Raw genomic sequence first — 18,045 nt, 5'->3', positions numbered from 1 at the left:
AATTACCTTCTCAAACTGAGACAAGCACAACCATTGTCCACTGAGACAAGCATGACCTACTCCCGTTTTGTAGCCTTCCCTTCCAAACTGAGACTGTCCATACTGCTGTGTGCTCTCCCTGAACTCTTGAACACTAAACAAGCGTCAGATTAATTTGTTATTTCTCCAGCATTTTCCACCTTCACCTGTGACCCGTGCTTCCTGCAGCACCTGCAGTATCGTTTTCCCACTGCACTGCATTTGGCACTTGCCTTGAGCTGGAACTTTCAGTTCTGATCCTCAGTTCCCCCAGATTGCTGCTGCTCTGGTGACTCGAGTGAAACAATGCTATGAATCGGAACAAAAACCACCCGAGTTTCTCATGTCATTATCAGAAGTAAATGCAACTTTCACTCATTGCTAATCTAGCTGAGTTACTCTGAGAGGCTCCGCTTGCCCACCCACGGGTTGTAGCCAGCAGGGGTCTCCTCTGGTCTTCTTTATTCTGTCCTACAGGAGGACTCCAAAACAGAAGAAAAACACTTCCTTACATACAGTGAGCATTTCTCCAGTTTATCTATAACATGCTTGCTGTTTTTAATGGACTTTTTCAATAAGAGCTCTTTAATGACCCCAAATTCTCAAGTCAGCATTTACGCACCTGCTTTAGACTAGGCTGGGAAAAAAAGAAAGTATTTCCTAGTTTGTCAACAGGAAAATCTCTTACTGATCAACCACGATGTCTTTGGGGAGTATTTCAGGAACACAAGTATATAGTCACAAGCACTGTGAAATTATTTGACAGAATGAGAGTCAAAACATAAATGTGCATTTATTTTTTATGACAAACAAAGATCAGTTCATACACTTAAGTAAGAAAAAACAAGTCTACAAGAAGGGGAGACATTTCATACTTACATAATACATTGATATTCTCAGTCAGTTTCACAGCTGTATTTTTAGAATATGTAACTAAGAAGCAGCTTATGCCACAGAAACGGCCTGCTAGAATCTCATCAGTCTGCTTCGCTGAACATTGAACAGCACCCGCACCTGCTGCTTGGTGGGCAGCTTGTGTAGCTGCTAAAACCGATGCTGCTTTGAATCACGTGCACGTACTTGCACAAACGCACATTAAAATCGAGGTATGGGGGAACAGAATATAGGCAAAGGTTTTAACTACTCATCCAGGCTGCAATAAAAGCACAGACCTGTTTGAGAGGAACTAGCAATAGGCCTGTGTGAGCTGCTGCAGCCTACCAGCCGCTCCATGGGAGGCATGAGCAACCCAAACGGCCCGTGCACCCCAGGGAGGCCTCTTGCTGTGACACAAACTGCCCTGCCACGGGGAAACGCAGGGCTCAAAGCATCTACCTGCTGTGACCGCTACCTGATACACCTATGGGAAGCTGTGGGTGCAGGTATGGTGGTGCAGAAGTAAAAGGGGTCCCAAAACTAAGATCCAGTCTGTGGCTGAGAAGGTTGGATCACCTAGAGATAAACTAGGCAAGAATTCAATACTGAAGGACAAATAAGGCATTCGAGGCATTTCCTGTGTAAAAAATTGTCAGCATCAGTTGACACAACAGGGTTTTATGGAAACCTTTACAAAGGTAATAGGCAGAGAGTAAAACCCAGGAGTTTACACGTCATCTTTCCGCCAACACTGAAGTTTCGGTCAGGCCCTCAGAAGGTGATGGTGGAAGCTCTCACATACACACACCCCACGCTCCGTGATTCAAAGGCAAACTTAACGTAAGTGCAAGAGAGAGAAATTCCACCAAAACCAAAGTGTTCGAGCAAAACTGGTGTTGGTGTGCCACTTTTTAGAGTCCGAATTAAACTAATCCTTGATGCAACTTCCTTTCTAATACAGAGAAAGGTGAACTGCAGGCGTATTCTCCGAACAGGCGGCCTGATCTCATGCCACTACAGAATGTTCTGAAATAGTCCAAAGCAAACATCTCTGAGCTTTGTGCACGCAAGGCCTCGAGTCCTGGGTCTGCAATATGCTCAACTAAGAGCAGAACTGAACCCTCATGAACCCGGCATACTTTTACATCCTGTTTAGTCTTTTGAATCTGACTTACCATCACAGCAAGTTTTCTACAATTTGTCTGAGTTTCAGAACTTAAAATACGGACGTTTGCTCTTGGCATGTTTCATGGTGACGACTCCTGCTTTAACTCAGTGATTTGCTGTTTAAATGGTCTAGAATGAATAATGTCCACTTTATTCTAGAATTTCATTCCTTAACGTTTCGCTCCTCTCCAGAGACAGCCGCTGAAGATCCTTCTTGATGTCAGGGTGATCTTCCAGATCCTCATACAGCGACCGAACGATGTCCAGCTTCCTGTAGTCCACCGGCTTGACCAGACTGCGAACCACCTGGAGACATCTCTCTTTCAGGGTGAACACTGAGGTAAGGGCAGACAGAACAGAAACAAACAGAGCCCTGTCACTAGGCCTCTTGTTAGCTGCCCCAGGCAGCCGCTACAGACAGACGTTGTTCTTACAAGCGTGTGAATGCAGGAAGCAGAACGGGGTCGTTTTATGCAGCAGTACAGGAGGGGAAGGGGTTTGCTGTTTGCCGTCGTGAGGCATTTTGTGCGAGATGTTTAAAAGCACGGTCTGCCAGCAGCTCTGTTCGGAGCAGAGCCGTGCTGCAGCGCTCCCTGGGAACCCTCCCGCTCCGTCCCCTGCCCGCTGCCTTGGGGCCCGGCCCCCCCCAGCCTTACCTGGCAGGGTGATGTCGGCCTTGCTGACGTCGGGCGCGGCCACGAAGAGCTCCTGCTGGTTGACGAGCAGCCCGTCGTTGGTCCCCGCGTCCCGGAACAGCCACAGGTGCCCTAAGGGACGAGACGGGACGGGACAGCGCTCAGCGGCGCTCAGCAGCGCCCAGCGGCCCGGCCCGGCCCCCCCCGGCCCCCCGGCCCCTCACGCACCGCGGTAACTGTGCATCACCCGCCCGGTGCGCGGCCTCAGCACGGGGTAGGAGCGCGGCCTGCCCTCGAAGTCCACCCAGACGGGCAGCACGCAGCGGGGGCTGCGGTTGTTGAAGACCACCTCGGACAGCTCGCGCGTGTTGGCGGAGCGCAGCCCCCCGGGCGCCCCCCCCGGCCCCGCCACCCCCCCCGCCCCCGGCCCCGCCACCGACACCGCGCCCGGCATCGCCCGGCCCCAACACGCGCATGCGCGGCGCCACCGGCGGGCGGGAGGCGCAGGCGCGGGGCGGCGGCGGGGCCGCGGGGCGGGCGGGGCGCGGCCCGGCAGGAACAAACAGAGCCCGCGGGGCCGCCGCTGCGTGCAGGGTGCCCAGCGCCCGGGGTAGGCTGGCAGCGCTGCACTGCCCGCAGCGCAGGGACTGAACAGGCCCTGCCTCCACAGAGGCAGCGGGCAGTGCGTGAAGGCTGCATCGCCCCTCACAGGGCACAACTCAGGCTTGCTCCCTGTGCCAAACTCCTCAAACTTTAATACCTGTCCGTCTGCCTCTGTGCAGATATCGTTAGCGATGAATGCACCTTAAAGAAAACGACAAACTGGTAACCAGCGGTGTCAGCCTCTGATGAGCAAAGATAAAAGCCTGAGAAATCACAGGACAAGCAGAGAAGAAACGGTATCTGCAACTTCAGTTTATTGAACGGATAATGTATTTTTGTAAATGTGGTGGCATGTCTACAGCAGTTTAAGTCCCCTAATAAATTTATACATATTGCCACCTCGATGTGTCTACAGTAGACATTGAAAACACAAACTTTTAAATGTAATTCCTAAAAGTATCTCTGTTCTCAAACAGTAACTACAGGCAGCTTGCTGAGGCTGCATGTGGTACCTCCCTCACCCACAGCAGTGGTACATGAAAACAGGAATCAGACACCGATAACTAGCACTAGGTTGAAGTAACCGGTATGAACGCAAACAGCAGCAGCAGCATACTGTTTAGTAATTAGTATTTTCTTACCAGAATATAAAAAAAAAATCATCTTAGTTTACATTTGGGCAATAGTATAAATTAAAAAACGTTGAATTGGAAACATCCTACAATAAAGCGATGCTACCTCTAAGCCCTTCAAGGTAACAGGCTCAGTAGTGCTGTTGGTCATTTTAAGACACATGTATGATTTCTACAGTTTGAGGAAGAAAAATGAGCTGTTACCTCCAAGGATATCTCAACATATTTTCTACTGTAAGCAAAGAAAATAAACATTTAATGTAAAAAACACAACAGACATAGTAGAGAAGACTCAGGCAAAGGAAAGCCCTATTAATATACCACTACTGAATCTCATTTTTGGGCGGCAGGGTGGAAAGAGATGATTTAAAAGTGGTTTCAGAACACACAGTACAACTGGCAGTTCTCAAGTTGATCCCTGGTTCAATGTTCATGTTACACAATTTCTGCGTATGTTGTTTTCGTCTTAGGATTTGACAGACAGACATAGTCTCAGGTGTCTCCTTTACTGAGCTGCTATTCAGGATGTTCTGCAGGTGTCTGCTGCCTTCCACATGGGTTACCAGAATGATCTTTTTTCTTCTACCCTTTCCCAGGTGCGCTTCAGAAGATACACTGCAGCGTGAAGCCCCCCTACGTTCACCCACACAGTTTGATTTTTGCGCCAGATGTGTCCCATTCTTGACAAGGCCTACAATCAAAAAAAAAACGAAAAGAGAACAGTGATGGCTTCTTCAAGACAAGAGAGTAAGGATAAATTTGGTTTAGACATTGTTTTTGATTGTCTTCAGATGTGATTTGGGATAAAGTCAAATTCTTCAGGTCTAAAACTGTGTTGAAATGCTACTAGTTATCTCTCTAAAAGCGGATTACCTTCCATAGTGAAGTAAGCTTACTTTTTTTTTTTCCTCAATAGGCGATCTTGTGCAAGTAGGTTTGATTTACTGGTAAGGTTTGTCACAGAGAACATACCTTGGCAAAGCATTTCTTGTCCTGCGTAAGCAGAGCAGCTCTCCCTGTCCCTGGCGTGCAGATGCGGCCCATCTCCATGAGGCAGGCTGGATAGAGATCCCAGTTCTTCTTCTTTGACCCTATCCTGTAATACAGAGCAGGGTCTCCCTTGTGATTGTTGAAAAATCGTTAACCGCAGCTGGTCTTTCAGACACGCATTAGTTCATTTCTGACCACATTTACATTGATTCTAACCTGCCCTTTTAATTTAGAGTAAATCAATACTTCTTAATTAGGTCCAGTTAAGTAACTAGAGAGAACCCTAACCCTGGACACACAAACACATGCCAGCGTGACAGTTACACACAGCGAATTTAACCACGACACCTCACCTCTTTCCAAAAGGCATGTCTGTCACGATAACATCCACAGAACCAGTCCGCAAAGGGAGATTGCAAATATCCCACTGAATGATGTCTAAGGGTATGCCCAAGGAAGTACTGCTGCAAGTGCAAAGACATTCATCTCAGACATGGTTCACTGAGAACATTTTTAAATTGACGTCTATAATACTAGCTAAAGAATAAATGCAAAAATATGGTCAAGGAAATCAATGCAAAATAGATTTACTCACGAACAATACAGGAAAAGAAAATCACTTGTGCTCTTCTCACCTTTCCTTATTTTCGTTTTTCTTTAGTAAAGAGCAGATGTTGTTTGCTGCTCTCTTTACAGCTTGTGGGTTGTTATCACCAGCAATGTGGTAGCAACTAGGCCACTCCATAGCTCCCTGGAGGAAAATATCGATAAACAGCAACATCAGAGAGCATCAGCACAGCTCCCTTTTAAAACACATACATGTATAAAACTAAACTATTGCAGAATACGACCAAGCAATTTGAAGATATCAATGATTTTAAGATACTGTAACAGATATTTGTTCTAGGTATCACACACCTTAAAAGCTCAAAACACTTTTGGATTTAGTTTCTTCCTGCTATAGCTTTGGGAAGGAAAATGAAAACATTTACAAAAAGCGTATTTGTATCTGAAACGTTGCTGAGATGCTTTTGTAGTTGGCTATTCAGTTATTACCTATAAAACTTACACAAATTATTCAGTTGCAGATAGTGTCTCGAGTTTTACTATGTTAAAAAATAAAGGAAGAATCACCTCGATTGGTATTGCACCCGTACCGCACATGGGATCAACGATGATATCCGTTGGCTGTGGATCACAGAGTCTGAAGAGCAGGAAAAAAAAGGTACTTTGTCTTAAAGTCTTAAAAATAGGATTATTTTAGACCAAAGAAAACCTAAACTCTTTTAATCACTCCAGTTCTGCCCTTCTAACAAAACGTTTTCTGATTATTATTTCTGTTTGATAATTAGCATTTTATATGCGCCAATACAGTGAAATACTTTTGAGAATGCTGTGATCAGTATTTACTAAAACTGGCTAATGGATCACAGCAAACATTTACTTTTCTAAGCTGAAAAACAACCAGTGTTTCTGGACTTCTGATTTATTTATTTATTTTAAAATAAGAATTAACAGAAATTACATTTGAGGAAGCAGTGGGCAGGAACAAGGTATCTAACTTCTGATACAGAATGACTTAATTAACTGAGACTAATGTAAGACTACGTAATTACACTGACCTAAGCATGCCATAAGCCAGAGTTGAACGAAGAGTTGTGGGTCCAAAATGTGTAATATTTCTTCTGTGAAGACTCTCTTCAGTTAATGCAATGCCCACAACTACTTCATTATTGTGAATATTCAGGAGAACCTAAAGAAAAACTTGAACTAAATGTCAGGAGTAACAGAAGTTTTCCATAGCACACCTGGTGACGGTTTAAAGTGGCACCCATGATTCATGTAAAGCTGGGCAGTACACACATAAGAGCACTCTCGAAAGAAAAACAATCCACTATTTGTAATGAGGACAAAGCACACCACTGAGCATAGCATAGCTTTTCTCATTCACACAAGACTTCAAAAAGCACTGTAAACATTACGTTGATGTTTTAAAAAAATGTTTTATAAGTATGGGGGGCAAGTAAGGTAAGTCCTGCAAGTCACAAGGCAGCATTTCGAAGGCAGCAATTGAAAAAAAAAAAATCACACTCCTGGTCCAATCTACCACATGAATTTGGAAGGTGAAAACTATTACAGGAAAGGGGGCCAGCCCTTAGGAAGACTTGCACAACAAGCTTTTATTTTTTCTGCCTCTCAGAACACTGGTGGACCACATCTGCTGGACATCCTTTCCAAATCTCTGCTGTCCCTATAAAGGGAGAGAAACACGGGACAACTAATGTAGTAACCTCCTTCAACCACAAAACTACAGCTTGTAGATGGAATACCTTCTGTTAGCTGATACAGATATAAACCAGTGGATTAAGCAAACGTTTTATGCAGGTGAAAGTAAAGCAGAACGCTGCCTACACTGTATTTAACATGAACAGGCACTAACTCTGTAGGAGGAGGCAAAACTCTGTGTTAGAGCTTTTGGTGTGGATGAGGGAGAGGAGAAAGCATTTGAACACCAACTCAACTGCTTTGGGTTTAGCCATGTTCATCAGCTAACTTGAGGATGAGTGAAGTGTTTGCAGAGCAAAGGGGAAGGTGAGGAGGAGAGGTGTCCACACAGGGACACAGAAGAGATCATTACTGTGGATAACCGAAGCAGTAGCAGGCGGTGGGCTGTGAGGACGTGCACAGTGTCAGTGAAATTCATGCTTCTGAGGAGGCCAATTCTCTAAAAATGAGAATTAAGAAGGAATCTGTAAAATAGAAGTGTAGCTATTTTCCAAGGCACTGGACAATACCTCTACATCGAAGTTGGTCATGTCAGCTTTCCACTGGAAGTGCTCCTGCACAGCTCCGCCGAAGTCTCTTGCAGCCTCGTTAGATGTAAAGCTGTGCTTGTCGCCTGCTCTGTTGCAGGTAACACGGAACTTCAACACCTTGGCATCTCCTTCGCCTTCCTTGCCATCACCAGCCTTGGTCTCACCCCCCGAAACGCCACACGGTTCGTCTTTAGCCTCTGACTGCTCGTTGTCATCATCCCCGTTCTGTGATTCTGCTCCTCCCGTCTCCTCTGGCCCCTGGTCACCAGCTGGTTCTGCGGCTTGGGCACAGTCCTCTTGCTCACTCGCATCTTTTTGATCTGTTCCTTCCTGTTCTCCATCATCCTTCACCTTTTCTTTGCTTGCAGAACTCTGCTGATTATGCTTTTTGCGTTTTGTCTTTTTCTTTTTTAAGCTGTTGTTCAGCTCCCAAACTTTCAAAGGATCAGTCCAGGGCAGTTTCTTAACCAAATCTTCCAAATCCTTTAAAGCTTCTTCCTTTAAAAGACAAAAGAAGTTGTACCACGAAGACATTCCCTCCCATAAAAAACATCCTTTTTCTAACTCACTCAAATTGGTCTCTTAAACACATAACCTGTTGCACGTTTAAGCAAAGCTTGCAGCTTTTTGTGCTATTTTTGCCACAACTGAACCGAGTTGTATTTGAAGTCAAAGGACCCATAGCAATGCACCATTTATCTTGTAACACAAGCAGTTAACACTGAATTAGGAAATCCAGGTGATCCTTTATCATCCTCTAAGCACGACAGCACCGCAGCTGCTCTCTTCCAGCACACCCCTGAAGTGCCGCTAGGCGAGCTGCCTGTGCTCGGCCTTTAAAGCCAACAACGCAAAGCCCTTGTTCCCCAACCACAAAGCTGCCTGGAAGCAGACAAACGCGCTACCCCCGCGCCCCCTGACCGGCTGGGAGGCGAGGAGCCCACCTTGGCTTCCTTGAAGTGGTAATCTCTGAACTCCTGCACCACGACGAACAGGTTGTCCACCGAGCGCAGGCGGTGCACCTGCAAGGGAGGAGAGGCCGGGCTGGGATGGGAGGGCGTCCCGCCGCCCCCCGCCGGGCGCCCCGGGCTCGCAGCAGGGCTCCGGGGCCGCCCCCACCGCCTGCCGGGCCCCCGGGGGCTGCGGGACCCTGCGGGGCGCACGCACCTGCGGCAGGCAGCGGGCCGGCACCGAGAAGTAGATCTTGCCGCGGTCCTTGCTGACCCGCGAGGCGGAGCCCAGCTTCTCCTGCACCTCCGCCGCCGCCGTGGCCTCGAACCCGGTGGGCACGGTGGCGCCGATGACGGCCAAGGCCTCCTCGGACGGGGCCGCCCCGCCCGGGCCCTCCTCGGCCGGACCCGGACCCGCACCCGCCTCCGCCATGCCCGCCGCCGGCACGCGCTGCCCCGCGGGGCCGCCCAGCTCCGCTTCCGCTTCCGCTTCCGGGCCGCGGCCGAGGCGGCAGCGCCCCCTGCTGGGCGGCGGGCAGGGGCGGGGCGGGGCGGGAGGGGCGGGGCTACACAGTCAGAGGCCCCGCCCCCAACCCGAGGCCCCGCCCCCTCTGTCTCTGTCAGCCCCCAGCAGCTGCCCCCGAGCAGTTGCATTGAACTGCAGCAGCTTGTGTGGCTGTTATTTGGTATCGGCTGTTATTTATTATCGGCTGGTTATTTATTATCGGCTGGTTATTTATTATTGGCTGGTTTCCTCTAATACTTAAGCCTGTGAAGGTGACCGTTGCAATACCTGCCCTACCTTTAGGAGGCTCAAGGGATCAGTCTGCAGAATGCTTTGTGTTCTCCTAGAGACCTCACCATGCAGAACGCGGGGGTCCCATCCCGGTGACAGCCCCCACTGACGGGCAGTCGCTCTGCCTATCTGCTCGATAAGGTGGCAGGTAGGCTTCTCCCTTCATCGCAAAAGAGGCCCTGATTTCCTTCCTGATGAGGGAAAGATGAGCATGTGGCTGCGCAGCGGCTGTGCGGTCTGCCACTGCCTTGCTGTGTGACTTCAGAAGAGTCGCTTCAGCAGAATTGGAAAATCTTTGAAAATCTGTTTTTTAATAAAGCATGGTTTAGGTCTGCATATGGCGGATTGCAGATTTCTTTTTTATTACTAGATTTCCACATGGGAAAACTCTGGGTTTCTAATTCTTTGGGTTTGATTTTCTTTTTTTGAAGGTGACCTGTTAGACAGCTGGATGGGTTCTTTGAGTTTGTACCTAAGTAAGGCAACGAGGGGGACAAACCTTTAAAAAATGTCAAAGCTTTCAAAAATCCTGTTTGACTGTAGATCGTGAAGCAAGCAAACAAACGTAAAACCAAACCAAAGAGCCATAAACCACTCAGCCAACTACTTGTCAGCAGTTCTGCTGCTGCTTTCTGGCCATTTTTATACCCCCATGCCCCTATTTTGCATCAGAGTTTTTTTCAAACAGTCCCTGGAGTGCTTTGGTGAAGAGTTTTGATTTCCAGAATAAAACTCAGGCAAATGGCTGCTCCGTTGGCTCCAGGACAGCGTGTGTAGGAGGCACTGCATTGAGACGAGATGCACTGTCGCGAGCCCAGCCCTAGCAAAGTGTTGGACGGAGGGGGCTGTGAGCCCCTGCGATGGCCCTCCTGGTGTCTGGACGTGTCGTCAGCCGTGTTCTTCATCAGCGGGAGAGAAAGGCGTTGTGCCTAGCGGTGTGTGACCTCGGCAATCCTCAGCTGAAGCACAAAGCGGTGCTAGCCTGAAACCTGGAGCTCAGGAGGGCAAATTGGCAGCTCAGTGGTTACTGCATGGGGAGAGTTAGCCGCGAGGTGTTGCAGCACTGTGAGTGCGCCCTGTGCTCCGCTCAGCAGAGAGGTGTGAAGCGAAGCTAGTAGGTGATAAGCCAAGACAAGTAGTTAACGACTTATGGTGAGAAGTTGGTGTCTCTGCAGGTATTTTGGTGTTTTGGTACCCAGAGGACCGTCCTGTCTTTCCTTCCCCCTGGCGGCCTTTGCTGAAAAAAAACACATAAGTGATGACTGGCAGCTTCCGCAGGGGAAGCATCCGTGGTTGCGGAGCTGTGTGCTCAGGAAGGTCAGATGGGTGATAAGCTGATAACAGGAGGAGAAGCTCACACAGCTGATGGCAGGAGATGTACCGACAATGTCGGGCTGGTGCAACTGTGCAGCTGCGTACGCCGCTGCCCCAGGTAACTCGTCCGTGAGGTGGGTTGTGTGCAAGCTGCTGGCAGAGCCTCGTCCAGCAGGAGATGTAATGTGCACAGAACTTGTCACCACTAACAGCTCAATGACAGCAGTGAAGGGGATCCAAAGATCTCACTTCATTTGGACCATAGTGACAAAAAATAACTGCTTGGGCTGGTTTGGTTAATTTGGTAGGGCATAAGTAAATTTAGAGAGGGCGCTGAATTTCCAATAATGAATTGCAAAGGTGTGTCTGTGCCTGCCTTGCCTGGAGAAACTGCCTGTATTGAACTGATTTCAGAGCTGGAGGATTAACTCAGCGTGAAGCAGTACCGCCTGTCCTGCAGCAGCAGGGATGTGTTGCATAAACCCCATGCAGTACGTGGGTTTGGAGGAGTTAGGATTCTCTGAGCAAAGAACTACGTTTCCTTTCACATCACCACATCACCACGCAGCTGCAAAGCCTGTGCCTCCTCAGGGGCACCTGAGGTGGAGCTGGTCTTTGGGAGGAGAAGAGCGTGGGTCGGGCTCCCTGGAGCAGCCCATTTTTGTAAGGAAACACTGAGCGCTGGGCTCCCTACATTCAAAACCATCACGGACAGGCGGGAGGATAGGAAGGTCCGACGTCCATGGTGAATCAGCCTAAGCAAGCCGCATTAAAGAAAACCTTTAAAGTGAGACAGCTGGTCTTTTCAGGGCCTGGGTTTTGATTCAGACCATCTCAACTTTTACTTTGGACTGAGAAGCATCACGATTACCGAACCCTTTGCATCACAGCAAAGTCCCATCTCATCTGGCATTTTTCTTTCCAGATGCTTTGGTCATTCAACCAAGAGAAAACCTCTCTGCAGTAACGAGCAGCCCACACTTCTCTCATGTCTCTTGCTCAAGGATTTCCTGGGCTTTATGTCACAGCAGCAGCACGTGGTGGGTCCACGCAGTGACCTGGGGCTGCTCTGTTTCGTGGCATCCAGGCTCACCTGTCATCGAGTCCCACCAGTCTTTAGGGGTGAAGTTGTTGGGGATGTCAGGGTCCAGCCTGGGGGCTCTACGGGCAGAGCCTGGAGTGCCTGGCGGAGAAAAGAAGCGTCCTTGGTGCTGGGCATGCCGTGCCTGCCTTCCACAGCAAGGGAACCTGCATCTCTCACTCGTTTGAGGTAGTTACTGGGCACTTGGTGAATTAAACCTCGGGGCCAACTGAGGTGATTACCTGAAACGTCCTTGAATGGAAAGAAACATTTCAACCCTTATAGTAATGATTCTGTGGCAGAGTGGCTGGAAAGAAACCATAGCAACGATGTCACTTAGATAGTGAGAAAGGAAAACACAAACACATTAGAAGTACTGACTTGAGTCAGGATCAGGACTCTCAAACAGCACTGTTGTCTTTCTGGAAATTACCGGGTAATTACAAGACTTTTTCTGTATGTAGAAAAAGCACGGTCATCAGCACGGCTGCGGCTGGCACCACGCTGTGTGGCTGTTACCTGCAGTCAGTACAAATTTCGGCGTCGTTTATTCCCTCCAGCTCAGTGCTGTGTGAGACCCTTTCTGTTCCCGACAGGCCACAGATGCGCTGTTTTCCAGCTGACTCGCTGCCGGAGGGCAGAGGAGAGGACCCTGGAGCTGGGACTTGCCCAGTTTCCTTGCTTGAATCACTTCTGATTAACCCAGGTATGGTGATCAAAGGCCTTGTTGTTATGGCAGCATGAAGGCTCCGTAAAAAGGCCTTGCACATGGTTTTCTGACCTCTGGATCGTTTGTCTTTTTTTCTCTGATTGTTGCTGTTGGAGGTATCCTGAACGACTGTCTTAGGGTTAGAGAACTGAGTCCTGTCCTTACCTCCCTGTCACTGCTTCTCTCCTGGCACTGGGTGGCTGTTAACGCACATCTCTGGGGGCTGTCGGTGGCTGTGATGGCCCAGTGACCGAGTGCCTTTAGGAACAAGCTGGCTTTTGTCATTGCTCCTGCTCCTGCTGCAATAGTACCAAAGTGGTCAGGCATCTGCCTTTGGGTTTAAGCATACACACTGAGAAGTGAAATCCACTGTTTGCTCTTCCCAAAGCTTATGAGCTGTACAGAAAGTGTTTCGGTGAATAATGTGCGTGGGGGTGTTGGGCTCTTCCCTTCTGACACCTCTTGAAGAAAGCACAGCTCTCAGAGGGCCGGGTGATGGTTTTACCACTTCCTCTTCAAATGCTGCTCGTGTGGCACGCGCTTCAGTACCGTTTGTAATCCCTCTCCTGCTGATCTTCACTGCTGCACAGAAAGCTCCTGCAGATTTAACACAGAAGTCAGGGTTGGGGCTGCGTTTCAGGATTTTTGTAGGCAACCTTGTAACCTACAAGCACCTGCTAACTAACCCGCAGTCAGGCTTACTTCAAGATACCTTTGTAAACGGGTGCTTCTTACACGGACATACGGGAATAAAACAAGGCAGGGGTGGAGGAAGTAGTTCACGATTCCAGATTCTTCGTGGTGTGTTAACTTCAGCCCGCGCTGGTGGCGGTGCCTGAATGCAGTGCCAGGCAGCCCATGGTGTACGCTGCCGGGCAGCCGGACGGGCCTAAAGGGCTGGAGACCTGCGTGCTGTGTTGGCAGCCCGTGTGGGGAAAAGGAGAGGTGGCGGAGCTCAGGGGCACGTGTGGCTCCAGCCTGGGGTACAGCTTCAGGGCTGGGAGCCCACGTGGACAGGCAGAAAGTCGAGATGTGTCAGAATGCCTGCTGAGCTGGAGGAGTGGCATGCACAGCCGTGGTTCTCGTGGTAGGACACCCTGTGGCAGCGCCTTTGAGTAAACAGGGTCACCCATCTCCCACCTTTCGCAGCCCAAGGCAGGTTTGTGCACTGCTCAGCCCGTCTGCTGCTGAAGCTGCCTTCCCCAGAAGTGACTGAGGCAGCGCGGGAGTCCCTCTGCATAAATTACCATAAAGCAAACCCTCAGTCCTGCGAGCAGAGGGGATGGCCACATCACTGCAGCGCGTTGCTGTGCCGCTCTCAGGACTTGCCTGTGTCTGTAGGATGTCTCTCGTTAGCGCTCCCCTCCTGTGGTGCCCCGGCTCATGGGGCCGCGTCCCAGCTCGGCCAATCCTGCCCGCGGCCGAGGGCTCTCATTTCGGTCAGCACTGCCAACCCAGCGGGCTGTGTCTGTGGGCCTCAATTAATGTGGCGTGATCAGGGACACCACGCGAGGGCTGCAGCATGAGACCACTGCCGTGGACTGGGGATCATTGAAAGGCAGCTGCAATAACGGAATCTGAAATGGAGACGTGCTCGCCCCAGTTAATGCTGTACCCGTTGCCCCTGGCCGTGCTGAGGAGCGCACCGTCACAGGGTCTGCACCTTCCTGAAGCTGAAATCTCTGGAGATTTTTCATGAGGCAACCTTTTAAGGCCAAACATTGCCAGTTGGTCTGATTGTAGCACTAGTGGGAGGAGAGGGGAATACACAGCTCGTGGAAACCTTTTGTTTTGAGGTGTTTCCCCCAGCTGCACCTGCTCCTGTCCTCCAGTAACAGAAATTCTGCCCGACCCACGTGCTCAGAGCCCCGTCTTCGTGCCAGCCTGCCCTCCCCAGGCGTGCCGGCCGAGTGACAGCACAGCCAGACCACCGAGCCGGCTGGAGGAGGTTGGTGTGCAGGAGGGGGGTGAGAAGGTTTGGGGAGAAAAGCCGTTCCCTGGGCATAGCAGCATTGGTACAAATGGTTGGTGCCGGCGGTGGGTCAGCTGGAGATTCTTAAAAAAATGGGGAAGTGGTGCAAGGCAAAGACTGTTCCCCACGCTGCAAGCACCCCATGGCACACGTCGCTGGGTTTTCTGTTCGCACGCGGTGTTTGAGCAGTTCCAGCAGGGTACCGGTGCTACAGGGATATACAGCCTCTGTGTGAGACCACAAATGCCGAAGAGCATCTTCATAGCTTGCACCTGCGTCTTACTAATACCTTTCATGTGAATCTTTGTTTTCTTAACAGCTCATTTATTAGCAAGTAAATTGCAGCTTGCATATTAAAAGACCTGCCAAATGTCACCTGGGGGCCAGAACAGACTAATAGACTTATAAAGTCTCTCTCTCTCTCTCTTCTTTCCTTCAGAAAAACAAAATCTTACAAAGTCTTACTAAGCCTTTTATTTATTCTCTGGGATGGACTCTTACGAGGTCCATAACACATGATAATATCAAACAATTCCTATGAACTTACCCGCTGTTAAACTCTCCGTGACCCTGCTCTGGCAGGACAGAGCGAGAAGCTGAGACGTCCTTGGCTTGGTGTAAGCACTGCTCTGCAACAATTAAAACATCGGGGTGTTATCAGCACTCTTCCCATCCTAAGCCAAAACACAGCACCCTGCCAGCTGCTAGGAGGAAAAGGAGCTCTGTCCCAGCCAAAACCAGGACACACCGGCTGATGGAGTCTCCAGCTCAGCCCCGCACTGCCGCAGGGTCGGAAGCGCGGTGCAGGGAGCAGCAGGATGACAAAGAGCAATGTGTGCACGCTGCATTTCTGCCGTTTGCTCCCCTTCCAAAGAGCAGTTCTGAGCTCCTGGGACTCGCCCTCGCACACAGCGAGCTGCGGGCAGTGCATGTGCCCCGTTTCTGTGCTGCGCTGACTTCCCTCGTCTCGGGAAAGACGTGAGCCCAGACAGCAGGTATGCTGGCTGCTGCACCTCCGTGCTGAATCATTTTTAAAAGATCTCAGAGCCACGGAAGCGCCCTGCTGTTGGCTGCAAGGGGCCTCGTCCCAAACCTACAGCCACCCTTACAGGCTCAGCACCACTGCTCTGTCTGAATTCTTTACACGTCCCTGAGCTTTTCTAAGGCCAGAAACACCCCCCCTGCATGTTCTGCTCTGCATGTTGTGACAAACTCTCTTTTTAAAGAGGTGTCTGCATTGTTACAAGTGCTTACGATTCTAGAGCTGTGTGTTTTCAGGAGGGCACTGGAGAGGCTTTCTGCGTTAGGTGCCGTTGGACTCGGTGAAAGCCACGGTGGGGAAGCTGGACTTGCCCCGAGCCCAGTTACTTGGCGCTAAATGGTGACGGTATTTCAAGGTGAGGCTGGGAACGCTGTGCATTTCCACGGGGAGCAGAGTCTAGGAGGAACCTCACAGGAGGGCATGCAGGCGTCTGTATTTCTGGTGACCTGGGTCTCCTTTTAGACCTGGGTGCTTTGTGACCCGCCGCTGTTTTGGACGCAAAGTGATGGTGGAGGGAGCGAGGAGCAAAAACTCCTTCCCCATGTAGGAAACGTAACTCAATTTCAAACCTGAACCACATCTGTGTGAAAGGCAGTTATAGATCAGTCTGTTTGGTGCAGAGTAGGTCAGAGCAGAAGCCCTGAGGGGTTGGTGCGGAGTTTGGGGAACCTTTAAAGCCCATTTGCAGTCGAGTGGCTGCAGTGTCCTGCGTGCTGCTCTATGGCCTGGCCCAAGTCTGCTGGTTATGAAACCAGTGACACTGCTGATTTTCTCAGGAAATAGCGCTCCCTCTGTCCTGGCCCGGGCCTGTGCTCATACAGCATATTCTCTATTAGGCTGCAGCAGGCTCTGATGCTGGTGTCAGCTCAATTTCCTCCTCTTAAGTGCATGCCAAGGACTAGCTGCCAAAGGCTGGCAAGGAAACAGCTCAGAAGAACCTAGACCAGGAATGAAAGAGGACATGGGAAGGATGCCAAGGCTTAAAGAAATAAGATAATGCAGCCATCGGGATGGTGACTGGGGAAGAAGTGCATCTCCCAGCACCGTTTCCCTTAGCCTTGCAGAAGAGAAAGGAACTGTTAATGCTAGGCACAACTTTTTGTGCAAGTATTCGATGGTTCCTTGACTATTTCTGGGCTATCTGCACATCTGTGTGGGGGAAAACAAACAACAACAACACCAAAACCACTAAAATCCCAGACGAAACCTCTGTGAAAACACCCAGTTCCACGGGTACATCAAGTGAACAAAGACCAGACTCAGGGTTGGTGATGCTGTGTGATGGCTGCAGGAGGGCAGTGGGGCTGCTCACAGGGTGGCGAGGACGCGCTAAGCACCTGCAGAGCTGGGGTCCGTGCTGCCTGCAGACAGCTTGCTCAGAGAGCAAAAGCACCAGTGCTGTGGAGCAGTTGCCCCATAGCACAGGGCCGTGTCCTTGCTGACAGGAGGTGTGATTTTGCAGAGCTGCTGAGCCCTGCGGTGCTGCGACGTCCCGGAGCAGAAGGCACCGCTCGCTCCTGAGCTCCCTGCAGTTGGCCAGGGCTGCTCCATATTTCCCAGCAGTGGAATTAATTTAAACATCCACCTGCTGCCTGTGAAGTTGAAAGCTACAACAAGTAAGCTACGTTTCTGCTCCGCCTTCGGAGGCAGCTAGCTCCAGCTTTTGGCCCTGGGTGTCGGGGAGGTCAGTGCCGTGCTGTGCCCGTGCTGCCAGGGAGCCCCTGCAGACGGAGGTTCCCGAGGTGCTGCCCCTCTGCGCCTGCTGCTTCGGGCAGGGCTCGGCCACGGGGCGCGGGGGAGAGGTGGGAAGGTGCCACAGGCTGCCCTCGCCCCTCAGCCCCCAGCAGGGATTTGCCTGTGGGCATCCCCTTTCTTCTGGCAGGGAACAGGCGGTGGTGCCCTGGGGCCGGTGGTGCCCTGGGGCCGCTGCTCCTGCACCCGGCTGATCACCAGGGCAGGTCTGACTCGGCTTTTCATTCCCCGGGGACTGCTGCTCTGAGCATCGTGTTGCTTGCCTTGGAGGCTGGTCTTTTTCCTTGAGATGGATAACTACAGATACTCAAAATGCACGCTCATTTTTCCCTAGTACTGTTAAGCCAGAAGCTTTTCTCACGCCGTACATGTTTTATTGTCTTATGACAAAATATCTTTTGTCCTCCTTCTCTTTTCCTCCTCGAGGCATTGTATCAAAATAGGTTTAAGCATCTATGAATCTATATGGATTTAAATAATAGCAAATGGATACGCCACAGTCACTATAAAACAGATTTTTCTTAGTGATTAGGCGGATGGTAGGGAGGAAATGTATCACAATAATTGGCACATGGGAAGTGAGTGCCAAATCGGTGCCAACACAAGTTTGTGCAGCTTTTTCTCTGGAAAGCAGTCCTGGCTATACTTAGCACATGCTGGGACTTTCCTGATCTGGGCTAGGATGACAGCCT

At 50.2% G+C, this 18,045-nt stretch overlaps 2 protein-coding genes across 2 annotated transcripts; both read right to left on the bottom strand.

Moving 5' to 3' along the window:
• Nucleotides 1-786: 786 nt before the first annotated feature.
• On the bottom strand, nt 787-3,150 carry VHL (von Hippel-Lindau tumor suppressor; the record flags this gene model as incomplete). Its single annotated transcript, XM_084292924.1, has 3 exons — nt 787-2,396; nt 2,718-2,828; nt 2,925-3,150. 3 exons carry the CDS (start codon nt 3,148-3,150, stop codon nt 2,212-2,214), a joined length of 522 nt encoding a protein of 173 aa, XP_084149050.1. The 3' UTR covers nt 787-2,211.
• Nucleotides 3,151-3,596: 446 nt separating this feature from the next.
• THUMPD3 (THUMP domain 3 tRNA guanosine methyltransferase) lies at nt 3,597-9,144 on the bottom strand. Its single transcript, XM_084292509.1, has 9 exons — nt 8,905-9,144; nt 8,682-8,759; nt 7,717-8,235; nt 6,544-6,674; nt 6,056-6,125; nt 5,557-5,672; nt 5,275-5,385; nt 4,904-5,027; nt 3,597-4,622 (listed from the first exon to the last, which is right to left on the bottom strand). Exons 1-9 carry the CDS (start codon nt 9,118-9,120, stop codon nt 4,491-4,493), a joined length of 1,497 nt encoding a protein of 498 aa, XP_084148635.1. The 5' UTR covers nt 9,121-9,144; the 3' UTR covers nt 3,597-4,490.
• Between the last annotated feature and the right edge of the window lie 8,901 nt (nt 9,145-18,045).

This window comes from Netta rufina (genome assembly GCF_964035555.1).
Source record: "Netta rufina genome assembly, chromosome: 10".
Classification (NCBI taxonomy): domain Eukaryota; kingdom Metazoa; phylum Chordata; class Aves; order Anseriformes; family Anatidae; genus Netta; species Netta rufina.
This window is presented reverse-complemented; position numbering and strand designations above follow the sequence as displayed.